At 39.4% G+C, this 26,296-nt stretch overlaps 1 protein-coding gene across 2 annotated transcripts in view; it reads right to left on the reverse strand.

Moving 5' to 3' along the window:
* The window catches only part of SUN3 (Sad1 and UNC84 domain containing 3), a 48,018-nt gene that overhangs the window by 8,781 nt on the left and 12,941 nt on the right, over positions 1-26,296 (reverse strand). For both annotated transcript variants that reach the window (XM_023226437.2, XM_023226435.2), the window contains exons 5-9: positions 18,410-18,450; positions 16,676-16,838; positions 15,418-15,502; positions 6,123-6,238; positions 4,569-4,736 (exon numbers count right to left, since the gene is read on the reverse strand). In XM_023226437.2, the coding sequence (XP_023082205.1) occupies positions 4,569-4,736; positions 6,123-6,238; positions 15,418-15,502; positions 16,676-16,838; positions 18,410-18,450 (573 nt within the window). The remainder of the gene's footprint in view (positions 1-4,568; positions 4,737-6,122; positions 6,239-15,417; positions 15,503-16,675; positions 16,839-18,409; positions 18,451-26,296) is intronic.

Genomic DNA, 26,296 nt, shown 5'->3' on the forward strand with positions numbered 1-26,296 from the left:
AGATAGATAGATAGATAGATAGATAGATAGATAGATAGATAGATAGAAGAAAGATGAAAGATAGACGATTGATAGATAAACAACTGATAGATGAAAGACAGATACATACATGTAGAGCAAATCCCAGCATTAACTCTGGTCTGATAACTATATTTGCAATAAGCATACTTTAAATAAAATAAAAATGGGTCCCTATATTGAACTGATGTTTTCCAAAATGAGATAAACATAGGCCAATTGCTAGATTTTGATCACACAAATAATTTCCTCTAAAAAGTAAGCTTCTGTTGACTGATAAAAACACTGATTTTTTCTTTGTATGCAATTTCTCTTGTGCTTTTTGTTCTTCCTCTCTACCCTTCAAATTGAAGATTTGTGAGAGGAGAATGCACTGCTGCAAACTAATTCATTATGTGAATCTGAAGTTTATTGTTAGGTTCCTTAAATTGTAGTAACACAGCAAAACAAAGAGTACATTTGTTAAATCATTTTATAATAAAAATATTAATATCAAACTATAACATTTTTATTAAAAGAATTGGATACATCATGGTTACATAATGTACTGACAATTATATATGTATATATGACTCAAGCCTCATATATTCTCTTTAGCTTAAGAGAGGAGTGCTAGTTTTATTTCTACCTTCTTTATCACCTTCTTAGGTTTTTTTTTTTTTTAAGAAACAGGATCTGATGGAATACTATGCAGCCATAAAAAAGAACAAGATCATGTCCTTTGCAGGGTCATGGATAGAGCTGGAGGCCATTATCCATAGCAAACTAACACAGGAATAGAAAAACAAATACCTATGTTCTCACTTATAAGTGGGAGCTAAATAATGAGAACACATGAACACAAAGGGGAACAAATAGACACTGAGATCTACTTGAGGGTGGGGGGCTGGGAGGAGGGAGAGGAGCAGATAAATACTTGCTGGGTATTACTACTTACTGCCTATATAACAAACCTGCAGATATATCCCTGAACCTAAAATAAAAGTTAAAAGAAAAGAAAAACAAACAAACAACAAAAAAAAACGGGGTCTGGCCGTGCTGCCCAGGCTGGCCTTGAATTCCTGGGCTCAGGTGATCCTCCTGCTTTAGCCTTTTAAGGAGGTGGGATCACAGGAGCAGCTACTGCACCCAGCCCTTTTATCACCTTGTTTTGATTTTACTTGTTCCATAAATTCTCTAACGTAGAAAAAAATAATGAGAAGCAGTTTTTATTACTAAAGGATCCCTGCCTTTGGGATTCACCCGTAAGTTTTCTAAACAATGAATATGTTCACCTTTCTGAGATGGAACTTAGCTGCTCAAACTCAACTTTTCAGACACCACTTGCAGGTGGTGCGGGCTTCTATGAAAGGACAGCAGCCCTTTGTTGTGAAACTCCACATATGGAATGTAGAGGCATTTGGGTGGCATGTAAGGCAGGCTGTTTAACCCGGGGCCCTCCTCCAGATGGGAAGATCAAATAATTGAAGTAAGGCATAAATCTATAAGGCAAAAGTGGGAGTAGACAGTAAAACCAAAAACCAAACCAAACCAAAACAAACAAAAACAAAAACAAAGAAAGAAACAAACAAACAAAAAAAACACCAAAAAGTGAAGATGGCCAAATGGCAGCTGGAGAGAAAGAACACAAACTACTCTGACTGTAGGTGGAACCAGCAGCGCAGGACTTAAGCGGCAGATTCCCAGAAAGGCCGGAAGAGGGAGTCCACGTGGGGCGGGGAGTTGTGGGGGGAAAGGAGCCCAAATCTGCGGTTTAGCTGACAGTCATTTCAAAAAGCAGTTACAACCCCTCCACGCCCCTCCAGCCCCGCCTGGCCCAGCAGAGGGCTCTGTTCTTCCTCCCATCTCTAAGACCACTGCCCACAAGAGCATGACCCCTGCACAAAGCGGTGGCCCCGCAGCCCTCCTCTCTCCAGCAGTTCCTGGTGTGGTTGGCCAGGCTGGTACCTCCTGTGCACTGCAGGAGTCCTCTCAGGGTCAACTCTCCTGATGGCACACTTGTGACTCCCGACGAAATGGCCTGACCTGGTGATTCCCGGGGCAAACTCATGACATATGAGCCCCACCGTGCGCCAAAGCTTCCTGCTGGCTTTGCACCGCCTAGCAATTCATGTGACAAGCATCACAGACATGGGAGAAAAGCGTTGTACAGGAAACAGACCATACGCACAAGGGGGAAAAGTGGGGCTAGGAAATCTAGACCCGGAAGCGAGCAGAAGAAAGTGAGACAAACCTACAGTTAATATCTTCAGAAGCATAAGAGAAGGTACTGCCTTCATAAAAGAAAAAAAATATAGGCTCTAAAAAAGGGAATATGTATAGAAACAAGAAGTCTCAGAAAGTATAATCATGACAGCAGGAATGAAAATTTCCATAGAGGGGTTAAAATATGAATTGATATGATCTTCCAGAAGGTGGTACAAAAAACAGAAAAGGGAAATAAGAAACACTTTTTAAAAATAATAAATTAGACAATAAGTTGAATCCTCAGGATGCAGGCATGAAATCCTATGACAACAGTTGTGCATCAGGCCTACCTAACAAGGCTGGAGCAAAACGCTGAGGGCACCAGAGGGATATCTCGGTGAAAAAGAAAAAAGAAAATAAATGAATAGAAAATGAAGGAAGGAAGGAAGAATGGAAGAAATTTATAAATAATCTGATGTGAATCAACATAATGGGGGAATATTTGTACTTCTGAAGAAGAATTTGGGAAAGTTTTAGTAATAGGAATACAGAAAACTAAGCAAATTAAAGAAAAATAGGCTGGGCACCTGTGGCTCACGTCTGTAATCCCAGCACTGTGGGAGGCCAAGGATGGAGGATCCCCTGAGCCCTGGAGTTTGAGACCAGCCTGGGTAACATATTAAGACCCTTATCTCTACTAAAAAACTTAAAACACAATCCCATGAGTTTGAAGTTGCAGTGAGCTGTGATTGTGCCACTGTACTCCAACCTGGGCGACAGAGCTGAGACCCTGTCTCAAGAAAAAAAAAAAAAAAAGTAAAGCAATTATTACACTCAGAAACATAAAAAAAATGGAAGAAAGTAGTATTTAAGTACACTAAATAGTTCAACTGAGAGCTGTTTTGTTCACATAGTCACCATGAAAACATTGAGTATTGCTTGAACAAAAAGATAATACAGTCTTCTAGCAGTGCCTCAAATGTTAAACCTACGTTTACCATGCTATCTAGGAATTCCAGTCTTAGGTATACACCCAAGCAAAACAAAAACTCATGTCCACACAAAAACTTGTACATGAATGTTTATTGAAGCATTATTCATAATGACCAAAAAAATGAAAATAATTCAGATGTCAATCAACTGATGAATAGATAAATAAAATGTCATATATCCATACAATGAAATGTTATTCAGCAATAAAAAAATAAGTGAAATATTGAGACATACTATATCATGAATGAACCTTAAAAACAGTATGCTAAATTAAGCCATTTGCAAAAGATCACACATTATAAATGATTCAATTTATGTGAAATGGATAGAATGGTAAATTTATTGAGACAAAGTAGATTAGTGGTTGCCAGGGGTTGGAGGAGTACACTAGGGGAATAGGAGGTGACGGTTAAGGGGTATGGGGTTTCCTTTTAGGGTAAGAAAAATGTTCTAAAATTGATTATGGTGATGGATACACAACTCTGTGAATATACTAAAAGCCACTGAAGGGTGTACTTTAAGTGGGTGAATTAATTGTTATGGGAATTATATCTCCAGAAACATGTTTTGTTTTGTTTTTGTTTGTTTGTTTGTTTGTTTTTGAGACGGAGTTTCGCTCTGCCGCCCAGGCTGGAGTGCAGTGGCCAGGTCTCAGCTCACTGCAAGCTCCGCCTCCTGGGTTTACGCCATTCTCCTGCCTCAGCCTCCCGAGTAGCTGGGACTACAGGCGCCTGCCACCTCGCCCGGCTAGTTTTTGTATTTTTAGTAGAGATGGGGTTTCACCATGTTAGCCAGGATGGTCTCGATCTCCTGACCTCGTGATCCACCCGTTTCGGCCTCCCAAAGTGCTGGGATTACAGGCTTGAGCCACTGCACCCGGCCACATGTTTTGTTTTTTAAATCAAGACATAAACATGTTGGGAGGATGGAAGTGCCATGGAAAAGAGCTACTCTTCACTTTCCATGAGAGGATGTCATAACCAAAACTGAAAAATCAAGAAGTAATGGTAAAAGCCAACATGGAGGCAAGTACCCAAATAAACATCTAAAATTGTTGCAAATAGAAGCTCTGGGATAATGAGAATTGGAGATGTGGAGAAGTGGGACAAGGAATAACTATTTCTTTACAAACTTTATGGAAATACTTGATTTTTACATGTACATGTATAACTTTGATAAAAGTAAAAAAAAAAAGTTGAATAATATAAGTCATTTGGTCCAACTCTCTCTCTTTGTAGGTGAGAAAGCAAAAGTCCAGGAAATAAGTGACACAACTAGTTATCTGTCCTAGTTCAGAGGACAGCCCCTAATTCCCAGCCAACCACCTTCTATCAGGCCAATCTGAATGACAAATTTAGATAGCTTCTTACATAGACAGAAAATTCCTTGGGTGCACTGGAGATGTTTCCTGAGGGAGACACCTTCTCTGAGATGTGCTCCATGGTAACAGCAGTAGGTATGATCTTTGTAGCAAGCCTGATTAGGGTATGACCCTGGGAACCTGGAAAAGCCCAGCACTTTCCAGGGTAGACATCCGGCTGGAAAGAAAACACTGAATTAATCTCTTAACTAGTTATGTGAATCGTTTCCCACAATACTGATCAACTAATCACTATTGACTGCAGATCTCTCTTATGCCTATAAAATAGGAAAACTCCCAAGACACTTCTAGTGTGGTTGCTCTTCCAGAGCACTGTATGCTTATATCAATCAGAGTCCTTTATCATATGAGCATGTTTTCTTTCATTGCTCTAACTAAACTGTAACCTGTTATAAGGCAGCTAGAGGGCATGAGTGGGGCGCTGGTTAGGCTAGTGATGGTGGTAGTGAGGATGATGGTGGTGACCATTGTGGTGATCATTGTGGTGATGATGGTGGTAATAATGGTGGCAGTGGAGGTGATGGTGATGGTGGTAGTGGTAGTGGTGATGGTGATGGCAATGGTGGTCATGGCAACGGTGGTGGTGGTAGAGGTAATGGTGATGGTAGTAATGGTAGTGGTGGTGATAGTGACAGTGATAATTGAAGTAGTAGTGGTGAAGGTGGTGATAAAGGTAGTGGTGGTGGTGGCAGTGATGGTGGTGGTGGTGGCGACAGTGACATTGGTGGTGGTGATGATGATGGACATGGGGGTGGTGATAAAGAAAGATGGTGATGGAGGTGGCGGTGCTGGTGGCAGTGATGGTGGCTGTGGTGGCAGATGGACGTGGAGGCTGTGATGAAGAAAGATGATGGTGGTGGTGGTGATGAAGATGAGGGTGTTGATGGAGATGGGAGTGGTGGTGATTACGGTGATAGAGAAGAAAAATGAGGTCTACTACTTTGTAGGTATAAACTACAGCCTGGAATAAGATCAATGGGTTTTACCCCTGAAAGTTCTAAATTTGCGACTAACTTCAGGTGTATGGATCAAAGTTGAGAGGTGCTCTGCTGTCTATTGATGGCTACTGCCTTTAGAATGTAACTGAAAAGTTTGGTGGGGATCTTACTTGGAGATTTCTCCTGTTATAATTAGACTTAAGAACATGTGGTCTGAGTAGCACTTAACACAGTACAGTACTGGCACTTAGCAGACAAGTACTTTCAACAAATGTTTGTTGAATGACTGAAGTTTTCAATGGAAAAGGATGGTCACAGAATCAACTTACAGAAAAGACACGGAATGTATATGTTTTATTTGAGAATAAAATAATCTAGTTTACTAATCTTAAAATGATAAGTAAATAATTAATCATAGTTTACTGACCATAAAATAAGACATAATTCATGCAGTGTACTGACTATAAAAAATGTAATGAGATGATTTCAGGTTCTGTAACAAGTTCGCACACTCTTACATTGCCTCTATTTTAAAATTAACATTTTCTTGATAAATAAGAACAAAATTCTAAAATAGAAATAAGTGATTCTTAATTTAGCTTTACCTGAAGAATAATATCTGGAGGCATTTCATGATTTAGGAAACCTATCCCATGCCAGTACAATTTTGCTTTATTATTTTTATAACTTTCTGAGGTCCCAGCTTCAATGATGGAGGCTCCTAAAATTATAAAGCAAGTTTTAAAATAAAGAAACAACATACGCCATTCAAAACACATCATTTGAATTTTAACAGTGTCTCTAGAAGATTATTACTGGACAAATTATAAGTGAGGTAAAATTTATACTCAGGAATTGATAGGAAATGTATGACAGTTTTCACTAGTACTGAAATTTTGTCATTTTGAAGAAAACAAGTTTGCTCTGTTTAGTTTCACAAAATGTAAGATAAAAATTGAATTTTGAGGCAAGTAGAGATGAGAATATTATATGGATTCTGTATCACCCAAAAACGTATATAGATCTCTATATTTTAACAGCTCATGCGATAAATAAGACTTCCTGTCATCCCCATTCACTCAATAACAAAAGAAGCAGAAAACCAACAATGCTCCAAATGTCCTTCAAGTTACATTTGCAGCAATTATGCAGATTCATTGAACTCAATTTTAATCAAATAAATATGAAATATACTCATCAAACATTATCCCTTCAGGTTACTTCATTTTAGAAGCAAAATGTATTTTATACATAAGAAATAAAGAAAATGCAAATGGCTTTTTCAAATTGCTAAAAATACATGTGCCTCATCAAGTTTTTTTTTTTTTTTTTTTGAGACGGAGTCTCACTCTGTTGCCAGGCTGGAGTGCAGTAGCGCAATCTTTGCTTACTGCAACCTCCGCCTCCTGGGTTCAAGTGATTCTCCTGCCTCAGCTTCCCGAGTAGCTGAGGCTACAGGCACCCACCACCACATTGGCTAAGTTTTTGTATTTTTAGTAGAGACGGAGTTTCACCATGTTGGCCAGGATAGTCTCCATCTCTTGACCTAGTGATCCACCCACCTCGGCCTCCCAAAGTGTTGGGATTACAGGCATGAGCCACAGCACCCAGATGATTATCCATACTTTTTCTAAGATGACACACTTTTTGAAATAGTAATTGAGTTCCTAGAGTTGCCAGATTTGGCAAATAAAAATACAAGATGGCCATTTAAATTTGAATTCCAGGTAAACAAAGAATAAGTTTTTAGTTGTAGTCATACAACTTTGGGATATATACATACAATATTTGGGATATATTTATACTAAAAGATTATTTACTATTTGTGTGAAATTTAAATTTAACTGGGCTCCCTTCATTTTATCTGGAAACCCTATGAGTACTTCGTTTTTGAAGGCTGATACTGACTGCCCACTCACTATTCCTACTCGACCAAGTGGCTGGACAGAATCTACACTTTCACCTGCTAATGTGAGGACTGAGCACCCCATCCCCATAATCCTTTCCAGAAAAAAATTAAAATTTTAGTGTTGTGGAATTTTGAAAATAATTCATATTTATTCATTTTCTCATTCATTAAAAAATTTAAGTCAGCTTTATTAAGATATCATTCACATCCTAAACAATTCACTCATTCACAGTGGTGACTCAGGGTTTTGTATTATATTCTTAGAGTGGCACAGCCACCACAATCAATTTTAGATCATTTAGTCAGCCCCAAAAGGAACCCATAGCAGTTAGCTGTCATTCCCCATTTCCCCAACATCCCTCCTCAAGCCTTGGCAATTATTAATCTATTTTCTGTCCCTGTAGGTTTACCTATTCTGGACATTTCTTTTGCTGCTCCCTTGTAGTCAGTCACAGTATGTAGCCTTTTCACTAAGGCTACTTTCATTTAGCCAATGCGTTTGAGATTTATGAATGCTGTAATGAGTATCAGAAGTTCATTCCTTTTATTGACTGCAGGTTAATATTCCATTGTATGAATGCATCTGTTGTTCTTTGTTGATGGACGTGGGGTTATTCTCAATTTTGGTGATTATGAATACAGTTGCTATAGATATTCTTGGCAAGTTTTGATGTGAACATGTTTCAATTTATCTTAGATAAATATGTAGAAGTGGGATTGCTAGGTCAATAAGATGTTATATTGAACTTCATAAGAAATTGTCAGACTTTGCCAGAGTGGCTGTGCCAGGTTACATTCTCACCCACAGTGTATGAGAGGTCCATTTGGTTCATGCTGTTGCCAGCACTTAGTATGGTCAGTTTTGTTTTGTTTGGCATTCTAATAGGTGTGTAATGATATAACATTGAGATTTTAATTGACATTTCACTAATGAATAATAATGTGAGACATTTTTTCATATACTTTTTTGATATGCATATATCTTCTTTAATGAAGTGTCTTCTAAATCTTTTGCCTATTTTGTATGGGGTTGTCTGTTTGCTTAATTGAGGTTTGACAGTTTTCTATAAATTCTGGATTCAAGAATGTGTGTGGTTTCCAAATATTCTCCCCCAGCCTGTAACTTGTCTTTTCCTTCTCGTAACTGTTTTTTGGCAGAGCAGAAATTAGTTTTGATGAAGCCTGTATTATCCATTATTTTCCTTTTACAATCATAGTTTTTGACGTTGTGTTTAAGAAAACTTTTTCCAGCTCTAAAAAATTTCTCTAATTTTTTTCCTAGCTTTAAGTTTTATATTTAAGACTGTGACCCATTTGGGGTTAACTTTTACAAATTGTGGGTTTTGGGCCAAGGCTTTTTTTTTTTTTCTTTTTTTGCATATGAATGTCCACCTGTTCCAGCACCACTGACTTGCCTTTTTTCCGTTTTTCAAAAATCTATTCACCACAGGTGTGAACTACTTCTAGACTTTTTGTATTGTTCCATTGATTTCAGGAGTACCACATGCTCTTGATTACTGTAAACTTATAGTAAGCCTTAAAATCAGGTAGTGTGAGTTCTCCAACTTTGTCCCTTTTTTTCCCAAAACAAATTTGGCTCTTCTAGTTCCTTCACCATTCCACATACATTTTGAAAACAGGTTCTCAATTTCTACAAATAATCCTGCTGGAATTTTGATTAGGATTATATTGAATCCATAGAAAAGCTAGACAGTATTGTCATCTTAATGGTATTGAGTCTTCTAATCCATAAACATGGTATACCCGTCCATTTATTTAAATCTTCTTTTATTTCTTTCATTATTATTTTTTAGTTTTTAGCTCTCAGTTCCCACATTTTATTACCCTTATACCTCAGTATTTTATGTTTTTTACTGCATTTATGAATAGTGCTGCTTTTAAATGTTTTCTAATTTTCTATTGTTAGCACATAGAAATTGTGTATATACCCTTGAACTTGTAAACCTCACTTATTCTAGTAGATTTTTTTGGTGGTTTTTCTACATAAGCAATCATGTTGTCTGTGAATAGAACCATTTTTATTTCTTCCTTTCTAATTTGCATGCCTTTTCCCCCACCCTCTGCCTTTCTTACTCTCTCTCTCTCCCAGTTTTTCTTCATTTCCTTTTCCTGCCTTTTTTTTTAAATATTAGTTGAAATTTTTAATTTTTTAAAATTTTTTTACTTTTTTGAAACTGAGTCTTGCTCTGGGGCCCAGGCTGGAGTGCAATGGCACAATCTCGGCTCACTACAATCTCTGCCTTACCTTGTGGGTTCAAGCGATTCTCCTGCCTCCGCCTCCTGAGTAGCTGGGATTACAGGCACACGCCACCACACCTGGCTTTTTGTATTTTTAGTACAGATGGGGTTTCACCATGTTGGCCAGGCTGGTCTCGAACTCCTGACCTCAAGTGATCCACCCGCCTCGACCTCCCAAAGTGCCAGGATTATAGGCCTGAGCTACTGTGCCTGGCCTCCATTTTGATTTCTCTATTAGCATTTGGATATCTCTGTGTTTTAAAGTAATTATTCTCATGATTACAACACACATACCTAGCAGCTCATGGTTTATTTAAGAGTTAACTTTTTATCATTCATGTAAAATCTTTACATTTATAGATGCCCATTAAATCTCACCCACTGATTTTCCTTTATGGTTGTCGTAGTATTAAATCTACTTATATTAGCCCTCCACCCCCGGATAATGCCATACATTTTTTCCTTTCAACAGCCATACATATTTTGAAGTACTTAAAGAAAGAAAATTACCTCATCTTTTGTTGTTGTTGTTTTGAGATGGAGTTTCACTCTCGTCACCCAGACTGGAGAGCAGTGGTGATCTAGGCTCACCACAACCTCCACCTCCTGGGTTGAAGCTATTCTCCTGCCTCAGCCTCTGGAGTAGCTGGAATTACAGGCATGCGCCACCATGCCCGGCTAATTTTTCTATTTTTAGTAGAGACAGGATTTCACCATGTTGGCCTGGCTAGTCTGGAACTCCTGACCTCAGGTGAGCCACCCGCCTCAGCCTCCCAAAGTGCTGGGATTACAAGGTATGAGCCACCGTGCCGGGCCACCTCATCTTTACTCACAGATGAGACTGTTGCTCCTTCTTCATTCTTTAAGTCCCAAGTTTCTTTTTGGTGTCATTTCTATTGAGCTGAAGAACTTCCTTTAGTGGATTCATTGGCAGAGAATTTTCTTAGTTTTTATTCAACTAAGAGTGTCTTCATTTTGCCTTCATTTCCTGAAAGATATTTTCACTGGATCTACAATTGTGCATTACTAGATCCTTTCCTTCCGCACTTTAAACATGTAGTTTCCTTCTCTTCTGGTCTCTTTAACTTCTGGTAAGAAATCTGTAATAATGCGTAGTTTTGGTTTTTTTTTTTTAGCCTCTTTCAAATATTTTTCTTCATCTTTGATTTTGAGCAATTTAACTATGATGTGTCTGGATGTCATTTTCCTTGAATTTATCTTGTTTCTGATTTGCCATGCTTTTTGAATCTATAAATTTATTAATTTATTTTTAAATCGAGTTTGAGATGTTTTTGGTTCTTACTTCTTTAGATTATTGTCCTACATTGGTCTCCTCTTCATCTCCCTCTGAGACTACAAGGATAAGAATATTATACCTTTTCATAGTGTCCTATACGTTTCTGAAGTTCTGTTTGCATTTTTTCAAACATTTTTTCATTCTTTGAATTGCATAATTTCTTTTGATCTATGTTCAACTTCACTACTTCTTTCTTTTTAATTTTTAAGTTTGGGGTACATGTGCAGGTTTGTTACATAGAAAAACTTGTGTCATGGGGATTTGTTGTACGGATTATTTTGTCACCCAGGTGTTAAGCCTGGTATCCATTAGTAATTTTTCCTGATCTTCTCCATTCTCTCACCCTCCATCCTCCAATAGGCCCCAGTGTGTGTTGTTGCCCTCTATGTGTTTATGTGTTCTCATCATTTAGCTCCCACTTATAAGTGAGAACATGTGTTTTTGGTTTTCTATTCCTGTGTTAGTTTGCTAAGGATAATGGCCTCCAGCTCCATCTATGTCACTGCAAAGGACATGATCTTGTTCTTTTTTATGGTTGCATAGTATTCTATAGTGTCTATGTATAACATTTTCTTTATCCAGTCTATCATCGATGGGCATTTAGGTTGGTTCCACATCTTTTCTATTGTGAATAGTGCTACAGTGAACACATACATGCATTATCTTTATAAAAGAACAATTTACATTCCTCTGGATATCCCAGTAATGAGTCTGATGGTTTGAATGGTATTTTTGTCTTTAGGTCTTTGAGGAATCACCACACTGTCTTTCGCAGTGGTTGAAAGAATTTACACTCCCACCAACAGTGTATAACCATTCCTTTTTCTCCACAACCTTGCCAGTATCTGTTAGTTTTTAACTTTTTTATAATAGCCATTCTGACTGGTGTGAGATGTTATCTCATTGCGGTTTTGATTTGCATTTCTCTTATGTTGAGATTTTTTTCAAATGATTTTTGGCCATATGCGGGTCTTCTTTTGCAAAGTGTCTATTCATGTCCTTTGCCCACTTTTTAATGGGGTTGTTTTGTTTTCTTGTAAATTTGTGCAAGTTTCTTATAAATGCTGGATATTAGACTATTGTTGGATACAGAGTTTGCAAAAATTTCCTTCCATTCTGTAGGTTGTCTGTTTACTCCGCTGATAGTTTCTTTTTCTGTGCAGAGCTCTTTAGTTTAATTAAACCCCATTTGCCAATTCTTACTTTTGTTGCAATTGCTTTTGATGTCTTTGTCATGATATCTTTGCCCATGCCTATGTCCTGAATGGTACATACAACTTTCAGGCTGAGACTATGGGGTTTTCTAGATATAGGATTATGTTGTCTGCAAACAGGTATAGTTTGACTTCCTCTCTTCCTATTTGGATGTGCTTTATTTCTTTCTCTTCCCTAATTGCCCTGGCCAGGACTTCTAATACTGTATTGAATAAGAGTGACTTCATAGGCAATACCTAGGTTGTCTTCCAGGGTTTTTTATTTTTTTTATTTTTTATTTTTATTTTTGTAGTTTTGGCTTTTACATTTAAGTCTATGTTCCACTTTGAGTTATTTTTTATTTTGGTATATGGAAGGGGTCCAATTTCAGTCTTCTGCATATGGCTAGCCAGTTATTCCAGTACTATTTATTGAATAGGAATACTTTGTGCAATGTTTGTTTTTGTCAGATTGGTAGAAGATTAGATGGCTGTGTGTGGCCTTATTTCTGGGTTCTCTACTCTGTTCCATTGGTATATGTGTCTGTTTTTGTGTCAGTGCCATGCTGTTTTGGTTACTGTAGCTCTGTAGTATAGTTTGAAGTTGGGTAATGTGATGCCTCCAGCTTTGTTCTTTTTGCTTAGGATTGCCCTTGCTATTTTTGGTTTCATATGAATTTTAAAATAGTTTTATCTAGTTATGTGAAGAATGTCAATGGTAGTTTAAATTTTAAAGTATAGCATTGAATCTATAAATTACTTTCGGCAGTATGGCCATTTTAATGATATTGATTCTTTCTATCCATGAGCATGAGATGTTTTTCCATTTGTTTGTATCATCTCTGATTTCTTTAAGCAATGGTTTGTAGTTCTCTTTGTAGAGATCTAGAGATCTTTCACCTCCAAAATTATCTGTATTCCTAGGTATTTTATTCTTTTTGTGGCAATTGTGAATGGGAGTTCGTTACTGATTTGGTTCTTGGCTTGGCTTTTGTTGGTGTATAGGAATGCTAGTGATTTTTGCACAATGATTTTGTATCCTGAAACTTGGCTGAAGTTGTTTATCAGCTTAAGAAGCTTTCAGGCTGAGACTATGGGGATTATGTTGTCTGCAAACAGGGGTAGTTTGACTTCCTCTCTTCCTATTTGAATGCCCTATATTTCTTTCTCTTGCCTGACTGCCCTGGCTAGGACTTCTAATACTGTGTTGAATAGGAGTGACTTCACTACTTTTTTTTCTCTATTTTTGTTTTTCTATTATTAAGCATATATAGTCAATTTTTATTTTAGATACTGTATTTTTCAGTTCTAAAATTCCATCTGGTTCTTTTTATTCTCTTGGCTGAGAACAGGTATCTTTTCATTCATTTCAAGTGTACTTAACTTTCACCTCATAAAGCATAATTATGCTAACTGCTTCAAGTCTTTGTGTGACAATTCCAACATCTGTGTCATGATGGGGTTGGCATCTGTTGTCTTTTCCCTTGGTAGTTGGTCTTATTTCCCTAGGAGTTTGCATGCCAAGTAATTGTGATTTGTACCCTAGACATACTGAATATTATGTCGTAAGACTCTGAGTCCCATAACAATCCACTAGGGAATGCTTTCATTTGCTTCATCAATCAGCCTAGAAATGTGAGTCCTCCCTCCTTTTATGGGTGGTGGTTCCAATCTCAATTCAGTCCTCAAAACCTTTGCTACAGGCCTGTCATGTCCATGTACCACTCAGGGGTTAGTCCAAGACTTGAGCCATAGTTTACATCGTTGCCAAATGCTCAAAGCCTCCACTTTGCTGCTTTGGGTCTGTTCCCATGAATGGGCAGCTGAGAGGTGAGGCCAGAAGCTGGCCACAAACCTGCAGGTGAGCAGGCATCTTCTTTGCAGCTTTGCCTTCCCAGGCTTTCTCCCCACCCTCTCTGGCCCATAGGACTACTTTATTCTGCGTTTTTGGCAAGAAAAATGGGGCCTCTCTCAGTTTTAGCTGCCCAACTTGCTGCCATGTTTGCAGCTCTGTAATTGCTGCCTGCCTCAGCCTACGCTGCAAGAGAAAAGAAAAGAAAAAAGGAAACTCCCACAGGGCTCACAACTATAGTTTTTGGTTCCCCTCTTCCAACTGCCTGCTTTGTTTACTTTTCAGCCCACTCAGGTAGTTGCTTTTTGAATTTTGTCCAGATTTTTTTTTCATTGTAATCAGTTGGAAGGGACTTAACAGGCTTTTTCCATCTTGGCCAAAGCCAAAGCAGAACTGACATTTATTTCCACATCTATGGTTACAGAGAAGCCCGATTATCTCCTTCTTTTCCTCACTCTCCATGCGCTACTTGTGCACCTACGTTCGTCATCGTAGGCTTTTCAAAATGGAAGTTGTAATTACATCAATTGATGTAAATACATCAATACAAAGAAGAAAGCATTTAAAAAGTGTATCAGAATGCCAAGACCAAAAAAATAAAAAATAAAAATAAAAAATAAAGAACTATGGTCCCTCTCCCATCTTACCCCAATACTGATGCTTTAGGGAACCAGGTTCAGGAAAGTTCTGCCCTGTAACTCACTCTCTCAAAAAACACACACTCACAAGCCTGAGTAATCATGCTGTTCCAAATGCTCTCCAGTTCATGCAAGCTGGAAATTTATTTTCCTGGCATAAATTTGACTATCAATTGATTGAAATTAGCATTACTGTGTGTTTTATATTTCCTTTCTCCTTCTGTCCCTTTCTTCTTTCCTTCCACATTGTTCACTGAACACATATTGTTCGTAGTCTATTATAGGCAGAGCATGGTAGAGAAGATTAAGGTTAATGATTCATAGCCTTAGCCCTTAAGAATTAATTTTAATTGAAATATATTAGGAACCTTATATATAACCTTTAAACTGTCATTTAATCCCTAATAATGCATTTAGATTGGTTATCATGGTTGTTTTAGTATATAATAATGTAAAATGTCCTAATATTTTGTGCCTTTCACAACTTCACTGTGGCATCTTGGCTTTCTTGGTGGTTCTTTTAGATGCATGTTAACGAAGTTGCACAGGCTTTGTTCCCTGGAACATTTGCACACAGAAAGCAATCAGTGACAACTATTTCTATTCTCTTCTTTATTATCTAAATTGATTAATTTCCCCCCTCTCAAGTTACCAGATAAACATGTTTTCCTCATAAACAAACGTAGAAGATAGAGACACTCCTGAAGCATTCTTTTTTTAAATGTTCCTCTTTTCACTTTTTCTGTACTCACCGGCCGACTTCAGAGCATAATCAGCCATCTGGACTTGGTCTTCTCTCAACTTTTTAAGTACATAATTGACCAAGTTTGACATTTCCTGTAGAAATTTTAGAAACAGTTTTCTGTTAACAATCTCTGCCAACTGCTTGAGTTTTGACCATTCATTTTATTGATTTGGACCTAATTTGCAAAATTAGAATAGCAGTGAGCACCCATCAGCTGCACTCTGAGCCAGGCACTGTGCATGAGTCATGGACTGACATCTTCACGGCTCCTGGGAGTGTCCCTCTCAGGGATACGATGTAAATAAAGCCAAGGTGTGTTCAGGGACTCCCACAAGGTCATGCAGCACGGTGGACCTAGGGTCCCTTCTGAAGCCCTAACCACTGCGTCACAGTGCCCTCCCGGTGAGGTGTGAGGTGAGGCTGTGCTGTGATCTACTGCGTTCCATCCCTCATTAGTGTCCTGTGGTTAGCAGTAAAGACTGAAAGACTTGAACATTCTAGAGTTACTTGGGAATCAAGGCAGTTTACACAGACTACATGATTACTTATATTAGATATTTTTCACCGACACTAATTAATACTGGGTTCTGAAGGATGCTGTCATTCTAAAAAACAAAAACAAACAAACAAACCAACCAACAAAACCATAAGCACCCTAAGCAGGCACAACAGTTTAAGTTCCAGCTGCTTAAATTTAACACCTTCACAGTGACAAGGATGAAATGGGCCCTGGCGGGCGGCAGGTGGTCTGTGTCAGATTGCTGCGTATTTCAAAAAGTAGACATTAGGGAAGAAAAAGAAAGTAGTAATGACAGCAGAAGAGAAAGAAGCAAAACAGAGCTCATGGTTTCCAACACAGTTTTGCCTGAATCTGATGCTGACTAGACTAACTACATTAGCTACAAAGATGATGAATGCAAATCTTTTGCTATTTAAGATATTTGTGTATACAGCTCAGAGACTGTTCTTTCTTTCTCGCTTTCTTTCTTTCTCTCTCTCTCTCTCTTTCTTTTTTTTTTTACTGGAAAATAGAACAGTTATTTATTTTGGTGTGAAGTAAGTCATATGCAATAGAATGTCTTCTCTGTGACACAGCATTTATGAAACAGTGGGTTTCTGTACACGAACCAAATATCAGTCAACACTGGACTTCCCACTGGGAGAAGAAGTGGATGTGACACTGGAAGGACATACTCCCCGTCACTCTGGACATCATCACTATCCACCACCCCATCCCGCCCAACACGCCTTGCCCCATCCAGGACCTCCGTGTGGTCCGGGTCCTCCACAGGGTCTCCATGGGTGTTCCAGCTGTGATTATTGTCCGTACCATCCTTCATATCTCTAAGCAATGCCTTCAGGACATCTATTTGTTCAATCAAAAGTAGAATTTTACGAAAATTGCTTTCCAGAGTCTGGCTTTCCTTCCTGTAAAGGGAGAACCTCAGCATGAGAGGAAGAAAGTGTAAAGCTCCTGATTTTCTTTATAGTTATACCCATCATAATTGGAGGTTTCGGAAACTGGTTAGTACCCCTAATAATTGGCGCTCCTGACATAGCATTTCCCCACTTAAACAATATAAGTTTCTGACTTCTCCCACCATCTTTTCTGCTTCTTCTCACATCAGCCATAGTAGAAGCTGGTGCCGGAACTGTTATCAGCTGTGGCTGGGCTTTGGAGCCTGCCATGTGATGAGGTGCTTTATATTGTTGAAGATATACATTCTTGAGTGAGGAGAGAGCAGAGCACGCCCATTTCTCTAAAGCATCATGCTTCACTTAAAAAAAAAAAAAACCTGAGGACATCCGGGGGTCACATGGCTGAGGGTGTCCTAGTGCTTGGCCGGGCTCTGCACAGGGCAACAGGCAAGGCTCAATCAACCTTGCTGGTCCCCCAGCTGAGTGACGTCACACAGGTGAATCCTAAATCCCACTGGTACCCTCCTTCCGACTGGGAACACCTTGCATTTCCAGTGTAGTACAGAGCAGTGGCTTTTGAACTGTAGCCTGAGTTCAGTGGAAGTGCCTTGGGCAAGGGGTGCTGGGGGATCCAGCCAGTGGGCAGCGACCGGTTACCAGATTGACAGCCTGAGCATGCAAGATTTTACTTCCCAAGAATGGGTTTTCTGTGTTTACAGTTTGAAAATTACTAGTAGAGAGAAAAAGAAAATGTCAAGCAAATAGGTATTTCTTTATGCTGAAAAAGTATAAACACTACTTATCTAGTATTTTTCCCCATTTGTAAAACAATACATGCTTAAAATTGAGGAAAAACCAAGCATTTAGAAGAAATAAACACTGTTAAATTTTAATGACTTTCTACCAGTTTTTATTCCATGCAAAAAATTAGTAACAAAATAGAAATAATATTTATAATTTTGTGTCTCCACTACACTTCCAAATGATACACCTATTTTAAAATTATTTAAAAGGCTTTATAATTCTTCATTTCATGAATATATTCCAATGTATTTAACCATTGGCCTATTTTTCTTATAGGGTTGTTTTCCATTTTTAATTATCATAAATAACATGGAAAGCACACCTCAGTGTGTATTTTGTTAAGGAATGCTCCATAGAAGTAGAAATATATAAAGGGGCAAGTAATTTTCTAAAGTACTAAAAATGTTACTGTTTTAAATTATGTAGATGCACAAGTGAGAGAAGGCAACTTTAATTGGGTTGTTTCCTTCTTCTGAGAAATCTAAATGTACTTTTTTTTAATACTAAACACAGCAGGAGTAGATTAATTCACCTCTAACCCTTTAATCTTTTCTATCTTCTTTTTTTCTTTTTCTTCCTCCTTTCTTTCCATCTGCATATATACATAGAGAAATGCTAGGAATGACGTCATTAACTATTAATAATAGTTATTTCTGGGAATGAAATTTTGAGTTATTTCAGGCAGTAACTTTTCTTTCTTATACTTTTTTGTACAAAAACATTTCAGTATTTGAAACCACACCAAAAAGAGATACATAGCAAAAAATCTCACTCACTTTAAAAATCCCAGTTGCTCTTTAGGCATACGAAGTCTGGCCTGAAAACAACAGAAAAAGAGAAATCATTCTGAGTTCTGCTTATTCAAGTAGAGTTTTTTTTTGTTTGTTTGTTTGTTTGTTTGTTTTTCTCAGAAAAGGAAAATAAATAGCATGTTGACTCCTGATATATAGATGTGCTGGCTGGAACTCAGGAGCGTCCTCTGAGTGGCCCGCCTCTTTCCCAGCCTCATCTGTACATCATGAATATATTTGAAGGAGATGAGGTAATGCAAATCTATTTAATGAGTGACATTCAACAGGAGCTCTTGGATGGGCACATCATTTCCTGTTTCTCAAGACTGTAAAGGCCTGAACACAGTCTGATGGGGAGGAGAGAGGGAGGTTGGAAGAGGAAAAAATAGAGGGAGGAGGAAGAGAGGGAAGGGAAGACAAAAAGGCGAGAGGCGCCCCTGGTGAATGTGGAAAAACCCAAGGAGCACATGGCGACATTAGAGGGCATGCTGAGCTCTTTGGGCTTGTCCCTGAACAAGGAGGGAGACTCCCATTTACAAATAAGAAAGGGATGTGATTACTTTTGGGCTAAATTGGCCATCACAATCAGAAAATTGCAAAAATGTATCTAACATAGGTGACATGTGTGGTATAGATAGTCTCTGGTGTGGATGGTCTTGGTGGTTACCAAACTAAGACAAGAAACCCGGAAAAGGTAAAATTACTGTTTGGATACAACATTTGCCTTCAGAGGACTTTCTGCTGTGGAGGCGGTCAGTGAAAACATAAACACTGGAGAGATAGAGGATGCCAGAATGCAGGCAGCACTCTGGTCTGCAGTACCGGGTTACTGGGCTGCCTGTTCCTCACCTGGAATGGGGGAATGGCCTAGCCACCTCTTCCTGTCACTGAGAAGACCTTGGGCCTGGGTGGCCAGCACCTCTATGTCCCTTAGCTCATCCTGCTGTGTGTCTTCCAGGCCCTGCCACAGATGACGGTGGTTGGTCGGGTGCTCACATTTTTCTTTTGAGAGGGACGTCTTGCTCTGTTGCCCAAGCTGGAGTGCAGGGGCGCCATCTCGGCTCACTGCAAGCTCTGCCTCCCGGGTTCACACCATTCTCCTGCCTCAGCCTGGCGAGTAGCTGGAACTACAGGCGCCCACCACCATGCCCGGCTAATTTTTTTGTATTTTTAGTAGAGACAGAGTTTCACCGTGTTAGCCAGGATGATCTCGATCTCCTGACCTCGTGATCCGCCCGCCTTGGCCTCCCAAAGTGCTGGGATTACAGGCCTGAGCCACCGCAGCCGGCTAAGGGTGCTCACATTTCAAATGCCCTACAAGTCATTAGCCTGGGAGCCTCCAAAGCCCTGCACTCTCTTCCCATCTGCCTTTACCCAGCATGAGATACACACACACAAACACACATACTCCACATACACACACTCATACACATATATGCCCATGCTCATATGCACACATGCACAGCCTCTATTCCAAAATGGGATGGTTGGAGAAGATCAATAACATTACCGACAGAGAAAGGAGGGCAAAAGAGAGCACCTTGGGGCACCAATCTTGAAGGGCTCAGAAGCCAACTGAGTGGACAAGCTGGTGAGAAGGGGAGGACAAATGTGGAAGGGTGATCTCTTCCCCAGAGAATTCCAGGAAAAATAGTCAACAATGCCCATCAACAGATGGCTCCTGACATCCTTTCTTTATATCTGGAACTCCCCTACCCTGATATGTTTTACTCAAGTGATTTATCAATTAAGAGGCAGTGTCTTTGACTACGTGCCAAGAAAATAATGTAGATCAGAGTGGAGGAATGATAAGTGTGAAAATGAAGTCTGACCCAAGCAATCAATTCCCTTGGGTTTAAACTTAAATCTTGGAGGATTCCCACAGCAGTTTCCAGAATTTTGTCTCATCCACATACTCTCCCTGCCAGGTTGGGAAGCAGACACCTTTGCCTTTAATGATCACTTTCTTGTAGCAACAAAGCTCATACTTCAGGTGCCCAACAGATAACTCAAAGGGACCATATGAGTTTCTTGGGGCTCTTGACACACATGACCACAAACGAGGTGGCTTGAAACAATGGAAATTTATTCTGTTGCTGTTCCGGAGGTCAGAAGCGTGAGGTCAACGTGTCTACATGTCCTCAGGGAGATTCTGTTTCTTGCCTTTTCTAACTTCTGGTGGTTCTGGGCACTCCTAGGCTTGTGGCTACATCGCTCCAGTCTCTGCCTCTGCCTTTACGTGGTCTCCGCTTCTCCTCTCTGTGTCTCTCTCCTCTGTAAGTCTCCTAAAGAGATCCCTGTCATTGTATTTAGGACCCATCTGAGTAATCTAGGATGATTTGATATCAAAATCCTTAATTACATCTGCAAAGACCTTTTTCCCAAATAAAGGTCACGTTCCCAGGTTCTGGGGGTCAGGAGGTAGACATATTTTTTGGGGGATCACCTTTCAATCTCCTACAGTGACTATCAATGTGTTATCTGGGAAATAATGCTCCATCTTTATTCAGTAATTAGCCTGCTTTTCTGTTTCGAAGACTAGCTTTTTATCAGTTTGCTCTGCCCAAAATAGTGCCACATACCGTAAATGTGTTGTATCTTGTATGGTGCTGTTGTGTCACGTGTGAGAATGGTGTCAGAATGGAATGTAGTGTGACACATGGAAAAATATTGCCTTACTTTTGTTCTGAGCAATTACACTTCTTATATGTTCTCCTCATCATTTTTATTTTGACAAGGATGTGAATTTGGGAGCTTATCATTGGTAGATATTCTCACTTCTAGTTTTTCACATTCTGTTTGAGCAAGTTCCCTGTCAGTAGGAGCAGTGTTTTCAACTTGTTTCTTTTTTCTGTTCTAGCCATAAAATAACATATAGAAAACACTCCTCAGTTAGTTTGCTGATAAATGAACTTGAGAGTTCCTTGAAAAATAAAATTTTCACAATTTTAAAAACATTTTTATTTTGCCTCATTCCCAAAAGCATTTCAGGCAAGTTCTACTATAGGAACATATATAGTATAAGAACATGTAGGACAAAACAGTAAGTGAGGAAGTCAAAGTGAAGATAAAATAAAGATTGGAAAAGTAAGGTAACGCAAGAAGGATGAGGTTGGAACCTACTCGTGCCTGAAATTCTTGAAAGTTATTAGCTGTGGGCTATAAATTTGTTTCAGAGCATCACAGCAACCAAATGGGTGGGAAAGGGGGTAGGCCAGTGACCAAAATTTACCACATCCACAATGTGGAAAAAGAAAATCAAAAGTGTTATAAAGGCTGCTTTGTGTATAGTTGGTGATCTTTCTGCAACATTTCTGGCAATGAGATGGGGGTTCAGTGTCCTAGGAACCTTCCTAAAACATCCCTCCCTGTAGGCTGTTGGCCTCACGACAAAGCCTACCTCAGGGAAAGCCTCATCAGATGTGAAAATGTCCAAAGCACTCATTAAGAGGACATAGCCTCCAGGGATATTGTTTTCAGCAACAAAGCCCCTGTGCCCTATCCTAACCATGGATTAAGGTAGGGTCTGTTTGCATGTGCTGTCAATTTACAGCCTCCTGAGATATGAAAGCATCAGGTAGAGGCTGGCAAAGAAATAGCCATGGGCAAAGCCCAGTTTTATTTGTTTTTTGTTTTTTTGTTTGTTTCCAGATAATGTTGACTGAGACCCAAAGCTTTATGCCTTGGAACATGGCTGTAGTAATTTGAACCAGGGTAAATTCAATGATGTGTTAACAAATTTCTTACATAGTATTAAAATTTTTTTTCTCAGTGAAGTCCCATAAAATATGTAATTTTAAACCATATAACTTCAAGGTGAATCCTACAAACTATAGAGATTACAGACTATGTCGTGGGTAAATAACTAAGCTTGCTGCTTAATACAGGTTTTAAGATAGAAACCAATTAAATATTGGAGTAAGAAATTTGAAGTCATTTGTTTTGAACTCATGACTGTGATTGCTGTGGCTTGAATATCTATCTATGTTTCTTCCAAAATTCATGTTGAAACTTAATCTTCATTGTGGTGGTGTTAAGAGGTAGGGTATTTTGGGGAGTGATTAAGTCATGAAGGTACCAACCACGTGAATAGCATTAGTGCTTTTAATAAAAAGCTCAAAGGAATTAGCTTAGGCACTTTTTGCCCTTCGACCTTCTGCCACGTGAAGACACAAGAAAGCTCTCATTAAACATACAATGCTCATGCCTTGATCTTGGACTTCACAGCCTCTAGAACTGTGAGAAACACATTTCTGTTGTTTATAAGCTACCCAGTCTATGGCATTTTGTTATAACAGCACAAATGGATTAAGACTGTGCTGGTGATTTGAAAGTGGCATGTGACAATAAAATTTTGTTCTCAGTGTAGCAGTGAGCAAAGTCTTAATCTGAATGGCAGGCCCAGTCTCAACAAAATCTGGATCCTCAGGGAGGACTATTTCAGCTCTGGAATATGTAGTGGTGTGACCACAGGTTGCCTTCCTTTACTGTGCTGATCCAGCTTCCTAATCTATAAACAGATTTAGTAATACTCTTACTGAAAGGTCATTTCGAGGATAAAGTGTAATATATATTTAGTGTTCTTAGGATCCCTTCTGATGCATAATTATTACCATTATCCTGTTCTCCATGGTGGAATATGGGGCGATATATCCAGCTTTTTGAAAAGTAATATCAAATCATTAGGATTCAATATGAAAACAAAGTCACCTAAAAATTATAAATGTTCTTTACTTATTTTTCTTTTAAGAGTTTATCCTAAGTAGGTAATCAATGAGAGGCAAATTGATTAAGCCATAGGATGTTTATGTTTATAATATTTAAAAAATTAGAGACAATCCACTTGTTTAGAAATAAATATTCATTGAAAATATTCATTGGAATACTTTATCATCCATTAAATGTCATTATAAAATAATATCTAAAGGCAAGGGAGCATATTTAAAATCTATTACTGGCCGAGTGCAGTGTTTCATGCCTGTAATCGCTTGAGCTCAGGAGATTGAGAAACAGCGTCTACTTCGTGTAGCTTGGGATTTATAAAGAACTTATGTAGAAATAAGTTACAATCAGTCTCCAGTGGTTTCTGACAGTGCTCTTGTCTATGTGAAAACCAGGTTAACACTGGTCAAAAATTAAATGATCATAGCTGAACCTCAACCTCACGAAAAATACTGTCCTTAGAAACATGGCCATAGACATTTTATTTTATATTTTGAGACAGAGTCTTGCTTTATCACCCAGGCTGGAGTGCAGTGGCATAAGCACAGCTGACTGCAGCCTCAACCTCCCAGGCTCAAGTGCTCCTGCCACCTCAGCCTCCAGAGTAGCTAGGACTACAGGTATATGCCACCATGTCTGGCTGATTTTTTTGTTGTTCAGGCTGGTCTTGAACTCCTGGAGCCAAGTGATCTGCCCACCTCACGCACCCAGTGTGCTGGGATTACAGGAATGAGCCACCGTGTTGGGCTGGCTAGACATTTTTAAAGGGTTGAATTTGCTGTTGAGTATGCTGGTTAGTCTAAAATCGGAAGGTAGAAGGGAAGGATGCCTTTTTAAAATGTGATTAGTCTCAGATAATTTATTTATTTATTTGTTAATGTATGTATTTATTAAGCCTGCATTTACCTGGGGAGTCTTCTAGGCTCTAGACAAGCTCCTTGACCATTACATTTTAGTTAAAAGGGGAGAATGCAAAAAGAGAGCTGGTAAAGAAATCGATGAGTGTCTAAGATAAAGCAGGGGTAAAACTAGGATGCATCTACACCTGGATATTGTCACAGGTGGTTTGGGTGGTCACAGAAGCCTGTCTGATGAGGAGACATTTGAGCTAGCTGGAATTTCATAAAGAAACCATCCCTGCAAAGATCTGCAGCAGAAGACTATGGGCAAAGGGGCACCCAATATTCAGGCACTAACAGAACCTGCCAGATAAACTTATGAGTGTATTAGTCAGGATTCTCCAGAGAAACGGAACCAAGCCAATGTATATATATAGAGAGATTTATTTTGAGAAATTGGCTTAAGGGACTAAGTCTGAAGTTTTCAGGGCAGGCTGGCAGGCTGGAGAACCAGGGAAGAGTTGATGTTGCATCTCAAGTCTGAAGGCTATTTGGAGACAACATTTCTTTTTTCTTGGGGGATCTCATTCTTTATTCTTAAGACCTTAAAATGACTATAAGATGAACCCACATTGTAGAGGGCAGTCTTCTGTACTTAGTCTATAGATTTAGATGTTAATCACATCTAAAAAATACCTCCACTGAAATATCTAGACTGGTGTTTGAGCAAACATCTGGGCACCATGGCCTAGTCAAACTGACACACAAAATTAACCATCACAATGAAGCTTAATTGGCAATAATTGGAGCCACCATTGACCACTCTGCATGCTCATCTCTGCTTTTCTGGTGATGACCTAACTATCCAGCTTCAGTTCCCATGGGCTTGGTCTTAGTCTTTGATGTGAGGACCTCGTGGAGTAGGAGCTATCTGAGCTGCCTTTCTCTGTGGGGTTCCCAGGTGGCTGTGCTTTTGTCTAAGACTAGGCTCTCACAGATTCTCAACATATGCAGACTGAGTAGCACATTTGAGATGGCAGTTATCCCGGGCATCAACCTATGAACATCCAGGGAGGCTTCCTCACTGGACTGGAGTGCTATGGGCATCATACATGTGCAGTCTTCTCTCTTTATGGACTTCACATGGCAAGACACATTGAAATGAGGCAGTTGCTGGAGGAATTGGGAAGTAGAAGATTTCAGAGGCCCTCAGCGAAAAGGGTATGAAGTATGAATTTGATCAATCAGACCCAAGATCACTGACTGGGGTCACTGAAGTCACTAAGGGTTAAAAGGTCAGCATACTGGTGGAGACAGGTCAATATGTCTGTCCATCTTCCCACAGAGCAGCAAGTGACCTGGTCATAGCTTCTGCTGAAACCATCTTTGCAAAAATGATAAGTGAGGGAATTATGACAGTGAAAGAGACAAGACCTATCCTACTCCATTGTGCTTCTAACTTTTAAGCTGTCCTTGTTCATTCCTGGGAGTAGTCCAAACTAACTTTGGGAAGGAAATCAGTTCATGGTTTGACTCTGAAACAAAATTGATAATAGCCCTTTCCTGAAAAGACCCCCTTCTTTCTTGGGGACCAATCTGCCTTTTTAGGACTAATAAATTCTCTACAAGATTAGAAATTACAGTTTAGGGGTCATGCAGCCCCTGGCTCCAGGAGTCTGAACCTCCCCAAATTGTTCCTGGGGATAACATCACTATTGTAAAACCTGAGATCAGTGCTTGAGATATTTTGCAGGCCCTGCACTGGATGGATCAGCTGACACCACCCAGACTGGTAATCTGACTCAACCAGTTCTGCCAGCCCACCCAGGAACAGAAGACAGCAGGAAAACCTCACTTTGACCCTCTATGGATCCATCTCCAACCTGACCAATCAGCACTTCCCACTTCCCAAACCCCTACCTGCCAAATTATCTTTAAAAACTTCGATCCTCAAATGCTTGGTGAGACTAATTTGAGTAATAATAAACCTCTGGTCTCCAGTACAACTGGCTCTGCATGAATTAATCTTTCTCTATTGCAATTCTCCTGTCTTGATAAATTGGCTCTGTCAAGGCAACAGGCAAGGTGAACCCTTTGGGTGGTTACACTGCCACCCTCCTCCCTCCAGTCTTCTGAGTTTCTGAGCATAGGATGGGCAAGTCTTATTCTGGAATGCTGGGGGTGGGGTGGATCAGAAAGAGGACATTTAATGACTGGCTTCAGTCTAAGCCCACTTAGATCTAACTAGCTTCAGGATAAAGGGAAGTGCCATACTCCTGTCTGGTGTCAGGCAGTGTCAGGCAGAAGTTGA

This window comes from Piliocolobus tephrosceles, chromosome 8, assembly GCF_002776525.5.
Source record: "Piliocolobus tephrosceles isolate RC106 chromosome 8, ASM277652v3, whole genome shotgun sequence".
NCBI lineage: Eukaryota > Metazoa > Chordata > Mammalia > Primates > Cercopithecidae > Piliocolobus > Piliocolobus tephrosceles.